At 40.8% G+C, this 14,022-nt stretch overlaps 2 protein-coding genes across 2 annotated transcripts in view; both read left to right on the top strand.

Moving 5' to 3' along the window:
• LOC122771562 (dynein heavy chain domain-containing protein 1) overlaps positions 1-12,846 on the top strand; it is a 29,902-nt gene extending 17,056 nt beyond the window's left edge. The window contains exons 30-44 of the mRNA XM_044029190.1: positions 256-384; positions 481-672; positions 1,697-2,116; positions 2,195-2,618; positions 2,718-2,810; positions 2,887-3,063; positions 3,780-3,958; positions 5,004-6,020; positions 6,100-6,265; positions 6,357-6,431; positions 7,378-7,606; positions 8,943-9,034; positions 9,136-9,285; positions 10,246-10,832; positions 12,097-12,846. Coding sequence (XP_043885125.1) covers positions 256-384; positions 481-672; positions 1,697-2,116; positions 2,195-2,618; positions 2,718-2,810; positions 2,887-3,063; positions 3,780-3,958; positions 5,004-6,020; positions 6,100-6,265; positions 6,357-6,431; positions 7,378-7,606; positions 8,943-9,034; positions 9,136-9,285; positions 10,246-10,832; positions 12,097-12,564 — 4,398 coding nt within the window. The 3' untranslated portion in view covers positions 12,565-12,846. The remainder of the gene's footprint in view (positions 1-255; positions 385-480; positions 673-1,696; positions 2,117-2,194; positions 2,619-2,717; positions 2,811-2,886; positions 3,064-3,779; positions 3,959-5,003; positions 6,021-6,099; positions 6,266-6,356; positions 6,432-7,377; positions 7,607-8,942; positions 9,035-9,135; positions 9,286-10,245; positions 10,833-12,096) is intronic.
• The window catches only part of LOC122770942 (extracellular serine/threonine protein kinase FAM20C-like), a 41,453-nt gene that overhangs the window by 26,402 nt on the left and 1,029 nt on the right, over positions 1-14,022 (top strand). The window contains 2 exon segments of the mRNA XM_044028177.1: positions 13,292-13,373; positions 13,872-13,931. Of these exon segments, the coding sequence (XP_043884112.1) occupies positions 13,292-13,373; positions 13,872-13,931 (142 nt within the window).

Genomic DNA, 14,022 nt, shown 5'->3' with positions numbered 1-14,022 from the left:
ATCGACTGCTGCGATTTCTATACCACAACAAGGTGATTAAAATCAGTGCAGAGCATCGGAGGCTGTTTTGACACTAAAAACACGGTGCACTCCGTGGGCTGTTTATTTATTTAGCATACTTAACAGTAAAATTATCATTTTCAGCCCTTTTTAAAGTTATAATAGAGTAACCCTTCACAAACAACACTGCACTGTTTGCATATGAATATTTATTGTGTGATTGACCCTAATATTATTTCCCTTTTTATCCTGCAGTGTGAGAACGCGCTACTCAGAGAATTAGACGAGCAGAAAATCATACTTGAGGAAGCACAGAAGAAATGTGCGATGGAGGAGAAGAACTTGCATGACCTGGAAGAGGAGATTAGTCGCATTCAGAAACAGGTAAACAGGTTTACTGATGTCTCATCATACTATTTGAAGATCACATCCTGTAGAACTTAACATTTATTTATTCCTTTATGTATTTTCCACCCAAAGGTGAGGCCTGTCTTCCTGTCCGGCCTCAATATTCTGAAGTGTCTGAATCCGTCCGACTTGGAGGAGATACGCCGCTACAGAGATCCACCTGATGGAGTGGTGACGGTCATGGATGCCGTTTGTTTGCTGTTTGATCGTCCACCGGGCTGGGAGAACGCGAAACAGCTTCTTGGACAGTCTAACTTTTTCCAAGTATGTGGCGAAAAACTAGTGTAATTTAAGTTCATTTAATTTAATTATTTCATACTTTTTTTAGGGTTTGTTTCTGTATGATTTTTACTCATAGGGCCCTTGTAAAAATAATCTAGATTTCAAAGTGTTTTCCAGCCTTTTTCACATCCCAGAATTCATGCTGGTTTATTTATTTTTTTCTTTCTTTCAATTTAATCTCAGAATTTTGATGTTTTCTTTAATCCCAGAATTCCGATTTATTTATCAGAATTCCAATTTTTTTCTCAGACTACTGACTATAATCTCAGAATTCCAACTTTTTTCTCCGACTTCTGAATTTAACTTTAGAATTCCAACTTTTTTTTCCTTAGAATTCCAACTTTTTTTCTTCAGAATTCCAACTTTTTTTCCTCAGAATTCCAACTTTCTTTTCAGAATTAGAAATTTCTTCTCAGAATTCTGACTCTCTAATCTCAGAATTCTGATTCTCTAAACTCTAAAAGAATTTTGACTTTGTTCTCAAAATTCGGACTTTTTTCTCAGAATTCTGACTTAACAAAGACACTAGTCAAAACAAATAAATCATGGGATTATCAGCTTTAGGAGGTAAAAGCTATAGACGGTTCGACAAATGCGTCAAAATTCGACAAACCCTTTAACACTGAGTGTATCGCTGAAAAAATGGGATCTTCCAGGCAAAACAATCAGATCTGACTGACACACGTTTGTGTGTGTATGCAGCAAAGCAGCAGCAGCACACAGGCGTCAAACTGCTGAACGACTGCGTTCTTTAAGCAGTAGAATTCACATCTGAAAACTTCGGTGTTTTCAGTAATGCAGCCATCTCACCAGTAAAATCAGGGAAGGGCTTCTTCTTAAAAGTATGTTTTAAGACGTGACCTAAAATAAAATACACTGTCAGCGTGCATGTAAGCTCTGAGTCGAGTCATCATTCCATTTACTGCAGCATAAGCAGTTACTTTGCCACTGTACAGTTGAATTTGTTGTGAATCAAGTGGAATAATCACATAATACTCTTTCACAGGAGCTGGAATTCTTTGACCGGTTCACTCTGACTAATGAGCAGCTCCAGCAGCTCGGCCTGATCGTGCACAGTCCCCACTTTGTCCCCGAGTGCGTGCGAGACGTGAGCAAGGCCTGCGAGTCCCTGTGCCGCTGGGTCCAGACCGTGTACGAATGCTGCCGCGTGCAACACCGACTGTTGGTCAAGCACCGGCTGGAGGGGCTGGACAGAGAGGCGCGGGGTCGGCTGTACTTGGCCAAGCAGAGCGAGGAGGGCGCGCAGCGTCGCCTGGAGGAGTTTAAACTTCGGCTTCGGCTTGTACGAGAGGATTTAGACGAGCTGCTGCTGGAGCTGCACAAAGCTGAGGAGATGAAGAGAGAAGCGACTTCCACTGCTGAGCAGTTAGAGGCTCATGTCAGAGACTGGAAGGCTGCTGCTCAGGTAGCAGACAGTGCACACACATTTGTGTATATCATTTCTCATCATTATATGTTGTAATATATTCTATTATCCCTTCAGGAGGGAGAGATTCACAGCCAGAACCTCCCAGGAGACGCTCTTATCCTGGCTGCAATTATTGCCTATTTAGGCCCTTTTGCACATAACATCCGCACAGAGCTACTGAGCAAATGGACAGAGCTGTGTCAGACAGGAAGCATCAACACGAATCCAGAAGACTCCAGAACCTCCCTGTTTACACGGCCAGACCCTGCATCTCCTCTCCTCCCGCTCGGTTTCCCCATCCCTGTGTCTGAGAGACTGCCGCTCCGCCTGGGTCCAGTACTGGGTTTGAAAGACTGGCAGCTCCACAACACTGTGTCTGTCAAACTCGTGGTTCAGCTGCTGCTGTGGGGCTGCAGAAATATCCCAGCTCAGCGCTGGCCTCTACTGGCAGACGCACGGCAACATCAAGAGATAAGGTCCCAGAGCTGGCTCATCGCAGGTATGTCCTTCTTTTTTTGGTCATCTAAATTGAAGCCTTCCTGTAGAATTGGATCTTAATTATGAATTGTACAGCACACTGTAAACATCTGCTCTGCAGGTGACAGCGTTGAGCTTGGTTCAGATTATGGGATGACAGTTTGTGCCGACGATCCAGATCTCCTGGATAAGCTGGACGAGGCAGCTCAAAAAGGTGAAGATTTTACATGGAATAAATATCTTCTTTCTCGTTCAGGGTCTGTTTTTACACTTCTTTACATCTTTTGCAGGTTTGAGAGTCCTGGTAACTCACGTGGAACGTGCAACCCCCAGCTGTCAGTTTCTGGCCACACTGGCTCCCCCTGCTGGCTGTGGCCTTAATGGGTTAGAGCAGCACGTTCAGACAACCCACCCTGAATTTCGGCTCATACTGAGCACAGACGTGCCGGCTCGATTGCTTCGCAGTGGTAAGATTTGTACATTAAATGTCATTAAACAGTGTTCTGTTGAAGAAGTGAAGGACACATTCATTGGCACATTCATCTCAGAATTCTGACTTTTTCTTTAATCCCAGAATTCCAATTCATTTATCAGAATTCCAACTTTATTGCCTCAGAATTCCAACTTTTTTTCTCAGAATTCTGACTTTAATACCAGAATTCCAATTTTTTGCCTCAGAATTCTGACTTTAATCTCAGAATTTATGATGGGTTTTTTTCTTTCTTTGAATTTAATCTCAGAATTCTCACTTTAATCTGAGAATTCATGCTGTTTTATTTGTTTTCTTTCTTTCAGTTTAATCTCAGAATTCTGACTTTCATCTCAGAATTCCGACATTTTTCTCAGAGTTCTGACTTTAATTTCATAATTCAGACTTTAACCTCAGAATTATTTTTTCTTTCTTTAATTTTCGTCTTCTTTGTGGCCCTAATACTCTTCCGTAGATTGTGGAAACTCTTTCTACATCACAATAAAATGAAAGTGTCTGACTCTTTCTTAATAATTGCCTAAACCTAATACACAGATAAACTAATAACGTAGCTGTGGTTGTTGTGCCACAGTCTGAAAGGATGCAGCTCTTGTAACTAAAGAATAATAATGAAAACGGACAAAGGACATTCAAAGTGTGAGCTCTTGAATTATGTAAAAGCAGAGAGTATTTATTCTTGCCCTTGTTCCTCAGTGATCCATCCAGCCGTCTTGGCTCGGGCGCGCGTGGTTGACCTCTCTGCGAGCGTTGAAGACATCCAGGAGCTGATGCTGACGCAGCTGCTGCAATCTGAGTGTAAAGAGCTGCTGATTAAACACACACGGCTGCAGAATGACAAACATGTGCTGCAGGAGGAGCTGGTCAGAGAACAGGTAACATACATTATACCACCGTGCACCATCACAACAACAAAAACACACTTAAATCCTCACAAATCCTCTCGCTAATCTTTTCCGTACTTGTGTATTTTACTCTCTTGCTGCATTCTGTATATGTCAGTCAGACTCGTAAGATCTCGACCCAATTTTCACGGGGTTTGATGTTGTGACATGAACAAAACAGCAGGAGGTTTGCTCACAGAGGCAGGAACATTTTTCCTGAGCACTCAGGTGTTGGGCTCTAGCGATTATTCGTTTAATCAATTAATCAAAGTCGATTATTAAATCTATCGTCAAGTATTTTGATAATTCATTCATCGATTTGTGTGTTTTTTTCATATTTTTCAGCTTCTTAAAAATGTATATTGTCCAGTTTCTTTGCTCCATAGAGCAAATAAATCCTGAACCCTTAGTGCTCACGCGGCACGGATCTGTGCTGCAGGTGCACCCATGGTAATTTGCTGTGGGAATAATACACAACTCCTTATATGGACATCCTGTGTGTGAGTGTTTATAGGTCACATATTCATCTTCTAATGTGTTGTTGAGTCAAACTTATGATTAATTGTATGTCACAGTTTTAGTTGTGATATAAAGTAGCAATAATTGTGAGTCAGTGAACTTTGAACGGTGACATATTTCCAAATTTCACAAATTCAATCCGATTTTAAACATTTTGAGTACTTTTTGCTCAGGTGTGTTTGTATAGTTGGTGAAAATTGAAATTTGCCAATAGGTTGTTGCTGAAAAAAGGGATATAAGACACTTGCACATTCTTGTAGCCTCTGTTTAAACAGAGTCAAAATGCTCTGTGTTCAAAGGGTTAACATGGAATGGTTGTTGTTTGAGGACAAAACAAGACACTTGAGAACATCATCATTTTGAAAACAAACAAGTACTTGATTAATTGATTATGAAAATAATCGTTAGTTGTAGCCCTAGAAGGATGGCGCCTCTGTCATGAGACACTGTACTCTCACAAAGCTTAACGTAGCAGCAGTTGTGTTATATCTGTCGACTGTGCACAATCTTGTCTCAGGAGGCTCTGATGGACTACGTCCTGCGGTCAAACCCCTCACTGCCCCAGCTGAGTGACCTTCGCTCCCACGTGGACGTCTTTCAAGAGGCAATGACAAAGCTGCAGTTTGAGATCCAGCAGGTGAGTGAGGAGCTGCAGTACCACGAGGCTCTCGTGGCCGACCTCCGACACTTGGCGACGCTGGCCGCTGCGCTGTACCGGGTTCTCCAGGACGTGTCCCGTCTTTCTCCTGCGTACCACTTCTCTTTAAGTGGCTTCCTCAAAGTGCTACGAGATGCCTTCATTGTGAAGGGAAGGCCATTGGTGTCGTATATCACTCGAAGAGTGCCAGCGGGAATAGTACCAGAGGTCACAAACAACATGGTCTCCCAACTGCTCGTCCAGTACAAGCCTCGTGTCTTCGAGAGCCACTTTGCCGTTCTGAAACTGCTTGTGTTTGTGGCCGTGCTCCATCACAACCAGCTCTGCTCTGAGGGGGAAAGAGTGGCCTTCATCAGGGGCTTTCAAGACATGGAACAGTCTGTGTTGAAAGTGAAACGTGCAGCACAGTCCACCGCTTCTCTGCCCAGCTGGATCCCCACACACGTCCACCCAGAGCTCCTCTGGTTGGAGAATATCCCGGCCTTCAGAGGGCTCATTTCCTCTCTTTCCAAGTCCCCCATTCAGTGGCGGGAGTACCTGCGCTTCCCTTCCTCCACTGTGGTGGGGGCCGTTCCCTGTCGCTCGCACTCCCACCTGTCCCTGCTACAGCGCGCTCTCCTCTGGAAAACCCTGCTCCCACACTGCCTGGAGGAAGTAGCCGACGTGATCGCTTCCTGCCACCTCTGCCTGACCGCAGCGTCCGAGGCTCCTCACACCGGAAATCCAGAGTCTCTCTCTCGGTTCCTCGCCAAACACGAGGGGCCCATCCTTCTTACTTTGCCAAGTCCAGGAGGAGATACCTGGACAAGCATCCAGCCTCTTCACCTTATAAACACACTGGCAGACTGTGGAGCAGAACATGGAGGAAAACAGCAGGTATCCTGTCCTTTTTATTTGTACACAGTTAAGTTCGTAACTGTGCTGCATTATTTACACATAACTGATTTATTTTCAGGTCAAGTTTGTTTCTGTCGGTGCTCTGCGTGACAGAGAACTCGTCCTGTCAGTGCTGGAGCGGGCAGTTAGCGACGGTCACTGGTTGGTTTTTAACTGTCCTCTGATTGAACAGTGGGACGACAAAGTCGTGGCTCAGCTCACTCAGATAATCTCTCCGTCAAAAGGTAAGTCGTCTGTTAAGAGTCTATTTATCATGTGTACACGTGTATTTATTTACTCTCTGTTTATGTATCCATCTATCGGTCTGATGTACAGGAGAGCCATGTCACATTCACCCACGTTTCCGATTGTGGTTTATAACTCGAGAGCATGAAATACACCACGTACCAGGTAAATCTGTTTGCTCCTTTTTGAGATCACCATAGTTACAGTTTCGTTCAATGTCACCATGTTTGTGTTCTATTCCTTTTATTCACACTGGAATTCAATGATGTGTATGTTTAGTTTAACCCTTAGATGCGCCTTCAAAAACCTTAACACACCTGGAGCACCAAAATGTGTTCATAAAAAAATGAAGCCATAAAAATTGTATAATTTTTCATCAGTTCCTTCCATACATATCAAATATTATAAGTTTTTTTTTAAATTAAAAATTTTTAAATAGCCTCAAAATAAAGTTTCTGTCATGATGCATCTTCATTTTATGGTCTAAAAAACACAATAAATTAATTATTTTCAATATACTTCATGCAAACTGGATCATTTTTGGTTTGATTGTTGCAGCCTGGTATAAGGTGAAAGATAAATATTTCTTTATATTCCTTTTTTTTTTGCTTTTTTTGCAATGTCATATTTCATAAAACACCCACGTTAACACGCCTAGAGTGCCACAGTTTGCTCATAAAAAAATGAAGCTATAAAAATTGTATAAATCCTCATCATACACATTAAACATTAAAGCATTTTTAAAGTTAAAAAATTGCACAGTTTTTGTCATAATACATAAAAAGTGATGATTTGAATGAGTTTCAATGAGCACATTTTTGTGCTTAAGTGTGTTAGTGTAAGTATTTCTGTTAACGTTACTTACAATAAAAAAACATGCAACAATATGCATGAAAAAAGGATAAAATACTCACCAAAATGTGTCTGTGTGTTTAAGGCTTCATAAACTGTAGAATATCAGTCAATTAATTTAGTTTTTCCTGCTAATTGCTGTTCTATTCAGTCAATTTCACCATGTTTAACGTTGTGTACATTTAGTTTAAGTCAACTGTTTGTCTCGGTGTTTGGTCAGATTTAAATGACATCATCACTGTTTCTATAACTAAACAAGCAACAGTGCGAGTGCATGCTCTGGCCCTGGTCTGTGACTCTCCCGGGGATCTGAAGGAGGAGCTGAGCCGCTCTGTGCAGCACGTACTCTCCATCACACGGTGTGGATCACGCCCGCAGAGCGTGACAGCCGACAGCGCAGAGTTCCTCCTCCGCTGTGCCGTCTTCCACTCTGTGTTACTGCAGAGACAGACCTGTGGACTCTTAGGCCGGCGGAGAATCTGCAGCTGGTGAGGCAACACACACACGCACACACACAGGTCAAAACACAACAGCTCACGAAAACAACAACAACTTATACTTTATTAATCCCTTTGGGAAATTCTTTCTCTGCATTTAACCCGTCCTCTATGAGGAACTTGTTACATAAACCAAATACTGTGCTTTTGACAACATTTCAGATTATACATTTAATAAAACAAAACGTTACAGAAAGCAACATTTTGGAACTTAAATGGCAACAACAACATTTCACAAAATGAATGGAATAGAACAACTGAATAGAACTTTACCTTTTTGTATCTGTAATGTAGAGTTTTGACCCTCCGGGCTACTGTAGCTACAGCACCGTAATGTGTTGTCATTATCATATCAGTTTAACCCTGAGAACACAGAGCATTTCAGCTGCTTTTTTCCATCACTATGTTAAAACATACAGTAAATACAGTGGCTTAAAGAATATAGAGTGTGTTATATAATTTTTTTTAAAACAACCTAGACAATCTTGTGAAAAAAAAACGCCATTTTCACCAACTATATAAACACACCTGAGCAGAAAGTACTCAAAATGTTTAAAATTGGACTGAATTTGAAAATACGTCACAGTTTTAAAGTTCACTTGTGTTGTTTTTAATGAACAAAAAGAAAAGAAAAATGGTCTTTTTAGTGACTTCTGCACAATTGCTAACTAAAAATGCGATATAAAATGAATCATAACCTTGACATTTTTTTTAAAGCCTGAATATGTGACCTATAAACACACCCCCTCAGAATGTCCATATAAGGCAGGGGTGTCAAACATACGGCCTGGGGGCCAGAACTGGCCCGCCAGAGGGTCCAATCCGGCCCACAGGATGAATTTGTTAAAATTTCACACCACGATTACAATCTAAATCTCTTCCAGATACCTGTGACTAAATGATTGTGCCTTTATAGAGCCAGTGTGATGTGTAAATAGCACATTTTGGCACAATATTGTTGAAATTGCACTTATATTTCTCAAGAAACTTCATGTTTTGTAAAAATATCCTTCATGAAATGTAAAACAAAGGAGAAAAAACGCAAGGAGTTCTTGTTGTTCATGGGTTATTATGCTATTATTTTACTATTTTTACAGGTCTGGCCCACTTGAGATCAAATTGTGCTGTATGTGGCCCCTGAACAAAAATGAGTTTGACACCCCTGATATAAGGAGTTGTGCATTATTCCTACTGCAATTTACCAAAGGTGCACCTGCAGATCTGTGCCATGTGAGCACTAAGGGTTAAAGTAAAACCAAATGTGATTTTATTCATGTGTTACTAACTGAAAACGGTGGACATGTCACTTTGGGTTTCTGTTTTGAAGGAACCAGGACGACCTCGCGGCTTTGGTGGACGCGCACGATTACATCATCAGTCTCTGTCATGAAAAGACTAAAGCACTGCAGTATATAGCAGGTAAGGCAGCATTAACGGCTTAAAAAAAATGATGCCCATTATACTCCTCCATTCCTTTCTTTTTTTTTGCACAAACCTCGTCGTATGATCTGGTTCATTAGTCGGTCTGGTGCACGGTGGTCATGTGCTGGACTCGGCGGATGTGGAGGAGGTGGAAAACACCGCAGAGACGTGCCTCAGGAGAGAGTCTCCTCTGTGGAGCGGAGGTCGTCACGTCCTCTCAGGCATCGTCGACAATTCTGGAGAGTTTGGTAACTTTCTGATAAAACTTTATTATGGTATATTGTGTGTGAAGCCTTTGAAACTGAGCCGACATTTGGTTATTACGTAATCTCACTTTTTGTTTTTGCACATTGAGAGACAAAGGAATATTGAGAGACTCAAAAAATTTTATTGTAAATATGTTTTATACTGTTCAAATGTCAAATTTAATTTGTTCATGTACAACTGCAGTGTTTTTTCTAAATAAACCTTTGTGTGTTTTGTTAAAACACTATTTTAACATGTAGTAAATTGTAAATAACTGCCAGATACTGGAAGTTATTCTGGGAAAATGGCCAAAAGCACTTAGTTACTGGACATTCTCTGGTTTTTATGGTGATAATAAGCAAAAAAAAAATAGCCTAGTCATGAATACAAACTGAGAGTTAACAGGTTTAGGAAGAGTCTTTATTCTTACCAATCGAACCCATAGAACCGTCAAAAATAAGCTTTATAAACATTCCCCCAAAAATAGTAACTATAACATTTATAGTTCTCGACAGTTTCACCCCCCAGAACAGAAGCATAATTCTTTTTAATTCTTTATCATATTTTCTCTCTTGTACTTTTTCACACACACTGGGGTTGACGTTCTAAAATATAAAATCATAAAATTGTTTAATATATAAGGATTATATATAATACACATCACTCTTAGATTTATAGCAATTGTTGAGGTGAATATACAAGGCATCTAAAGTTTGTGTTTCCCTAGATTTACACAGGATCGCTATTGACTTTGAGACTTTTCGCCCTTTAATACGATCAATGTGTAAATTATTTATGTGTATATCGTATATATCGTGCAAGCTCCTCATCAACAGTGAGCTGGAGGAAAATGATCTTATTTTTATTCCACTATTAAAGTTTAACTGACGGCCTTGAGGATACATTGTTCAAATCAGCAGCACTAACTTTTTTCTTTCTTTCTTTTTTTTTTATATCGTCAGATTCATCACGACTGCTGCAGATCATGGAGCCCGGCCTCCAGGATTCGGCGAGCGCGGGCGACCCCCTCGCGCTGGGCTTCGGCGTGGACACGGCGGCGGAGATGATCAGGGTCAGAAGTCACAATTTGAACGTGTTACTGCAGGCCTCCCAGACTCCTCCGGGAGTGAGTCGGCCTCCCGTGGCGCCGGCCCACGGCCACGCTGGAGACCGACTGCGGGCGCTGAAGAGCTCCCTCACAGACAAAGACAGCACAGTGACAGACGCGGGACGGGTTCATCCCGGTCCTCTGCGTGACTTCCTCCAGCAGGAGTGGGAGGAGCTCACTGACACGGTGTCCTCACTTCTGCTGCAGCTGCAACACGACACGCCAAAGCTCACGTCCCCGCTCAGTCTCACTCACTTGTGCCGCCTGGAGAAGAAGGCGGAGCTGCTCGGCGCTTACGTCGGGCACGGCGGCGCTTCGGATCCACCGGGTGCATACAGATTATGTGCTTTCAATAATCCCAGAGGATTTCTGGTGGCAGTCATGAGGCAGGCGGCTCGAGAAAAACGCAAATATATCAGTGACATAAAACTACATTTTCAGGTAAATCATGAAATCATAGTTGAATAACTTATGGTTGCTCGTCTACAAGCTTTTGTTTCCTCCGGTCTTGACCACTGTAACGCGTTTGACCGTCTGCAGAACTCGACCTTTAACCCACACAAGTAAAAGATCACACATTGCAGCAAGTTCTCATCTCTTCACTGGCTACTGTTTAACTTTAGAATCCATTTTCAACTTCTTTTTCTTACTTGTTAAGCCTTAAATAGTTAAGCTCCTTCCCATGTGTGTGATCTGCTGCACCTCCACTCTCCCAGTTGCCTTCAGAGGTCATCAGGTCAGAAGCTGCTTGTTTTAAACTTAGTTTTGAGGACCACTAGTAGACTCTGCCGTATCTTTTACATTATACTGCAGCTGAAGACCATGCTTTTAGGTGAACAAGGGTTTGTATTTTATTATTGTTCTGTATTTGAGTTTTAGGGCCAAACTTTTTTTTTTAAATCCTTTGAGAATAAAGTCGTAGTCTTTCAAGTATAATGTAGTAGTACTTATAATATTATGAGAATAAAATCATAGTCTTTCGAGAATAAAGTTGTAATATTATGAGAATAAAGTCGTAATATGAGAATAAAATTGTAATATTATGAGAATAAAGTCGTAATATTATGAGAATAAAGTCGTAATATGAGAATAAAGTCATAATATTATGAGAATAAAATCATAATATGAGAATAAAGTCATAATATTATGAGAATAAAGTCATAATATGAGAATAAAATCATAATATGAGAATAAAATCATAATATGAGAATAAAATCATAATCTTTCGAGAATAAAGTCATAACATTATGAGAGTAAAGTCATAAGATTATGAGAATAAAATCATAGTCTTTCGAGAATAAAGTTGTAATATTATGAGAATAAAGTCGTAATATGAGAATAAAGTTATAATATTATGAGAATAAAATCATAGTCTTTCGAGAATAAAGTCATAATATTATGAGAATAAAGTCATAATATTATGAGAATAAAGTCATAATATTATGAGAATAAAGTCATAATATTATGAGAATAAAGTTGTAATATTATGAGAATAATATCATAGTCTGTCGAGAATAAAGTTGTAATATTATGAGAATAAAGTCATAATATTATGAGAATAAAATCATAGTCTGTCGAGAATAAAGTTGTAATATTATGAGAATAATTTGTCCCTAATACTATACTATAATATATAATATTACAGTATCCATGAAATGTGCTATAAATAAAGTTTACTGACTGACTTATTTCCTTCTCCCTGCAGGTTGTGAGTGATAGCTCACATCCAGCCTCACCTCGTCTGGACGCCGTGTATCTGTGTGGGCTGGAGCTCAGAGGAGCATCATGGGACGCTGAGCTCGGAGCCCTGCAGGACACAGTCTCTCCTCAGCCACGCACGCTGCCTCCCGTCTGCGTCACGGCTCAAGTCAGGAGCAGGAAGACCAAATACAGAGACACCTTCCCTTGTAAAAGTTCATATTTAATGGACACGAATAATGTTCAGGTGTCACATGCTCCTCCGTCGACGGCCTCTCAGTTACCGGTCTACCTCTGCCCTGTCGTCCTCCATGAAGAGCGGGAGACAGGAGACTGGAGGCTGGCCGACGTGAATGTTATCACTCAGGTTCCCCTTCATGCCAGGCTCAGTCCTGTGTTGTGTAGTCTGAGGAGGGTGAGGCTTGTGAGTATGCTGAAAGCGAACGTGTGTAGAGAAGATGAGACAAATCGATAACAACATTCTAGACATTGAATATCCATGGACGACATGTATAAGAGAGAATGTTAGTGTCTACAGTCGACACCTCCTCTGCAAACCCATGTTTTTTCTTTTCCTCTGGTCAAGACGTTGTTGAGAAGAAGGGAAGTGAAACTGTATTTTACATCTCGTAATGGTTGAGTTTGCGTCCTGCAAATGAAGCTTTAAATTGTCTCTAAAGTCATATCAAGGTCACGTTATGATTTAATATCTTAAGAACGATCTGTATGCATTAAATGAACATTCATTTGCAAAACATTATGGTCAATGGTCTGTTCTGCTTTCATAGCCATCCACATGCTGCCGGCACAGCTGTCAGGGGTTAAGTGTCTCGCCACAAGGACACATGGGCATGTAGATGAGTAGAGCCGGGAATCAAACCCCCCCAGACTTCAAGTTGTCGCCGTTGCCCCACATCATATTTACTCTATTCAAAAAAAGATAATTGTTTATTTGCATTTGTCATCTTTAAGAAAATGTAGTCATTGTTGTGTGTGGTCGTATGCACACGTGTGAATGTTGGACAAATGTTGGATAAACGACACCAACGCACAAACAATATACTAACTTCAATACAATACATATTATTATTTCCATGAAGGAGATTTATGGTTCCACAAAAGTGTTGTGTACTGACAGTGTTTGTTGACAACATTGTTTTTCCCCCGTCTCTCTCTCTCTCTCTCTCTCTCTCTCTCACCAGGTAACATGGACCGACATCACTATGAGACTTTTGAGAAGTTTGGCAATAACACTTTCTTGTTGCACCTTGACAATGGGAGAGGGTGAGCTGCTACTAATTCTGTTATTCTTCTCACTAACTGTGCACATTTTATTATAGTTTCCCATTCTGATTCATATCGCAGTGTTACAATATTCAGAATATTCACAGATCACATGGGCAGGAAATCGTGTAAACTGAAACTGCACTCGTCGGGGTCACCAGTGTGTGAAGTATGTGAGGAAGAGGAGGATCATGGGAGAGTAAATGATCTCATTGGAAATAAATCTGCGACTCTGTGAAAACTCCCTAGTCCCAATATTTTAGAGATATCTGAGAACCACTGTCCCAGTGTATTAAATAATAGCTTGTTTATGTGACTCATTGTTGAATTGTGTTGTCTCTCTACAACCAGGATTATTTCAGCGCCTTACATGCAACCCTACACAAACACGTATTGTGCATTGTGGGTACAATTAATGCATTTCAACATAAGGAGAATATTTGACTTGACTTGGTTTTATGTTCAGTTAAAGTTGAACTAATTTTGTTCTCGCTGCAGATTTGGTCGTCACTCCAGAGATGAGCGTTCTATCTTAGCTCCTCTGAAGCAATGCTGCAGGTAACAGTAATCGTGAAAAGCTTCTTCTCTGGTTACGCTAAATCAAAATCAAAGCAACTGTCAATCGTTTTATTTTATATTGAGGCAATAT

Source organism: Solea senegalensis, linkage group LG6 (assembly GCF_019176455.1).
Source record: "Solea senegalensis isolate Sse05_10M linkage group LG6, IFAPA_SoseM_1, whole genome shotgun sequence".
Lineage (NCBI taxonomy): Eukaryota > Metazoa > Chordata > Actinopteri > Pleuronectiformes > Soleidae > Solea > Solea senegalensis.
This window is presented reverse-complemented; position numbering and strand designations above follow the sequence as displayed.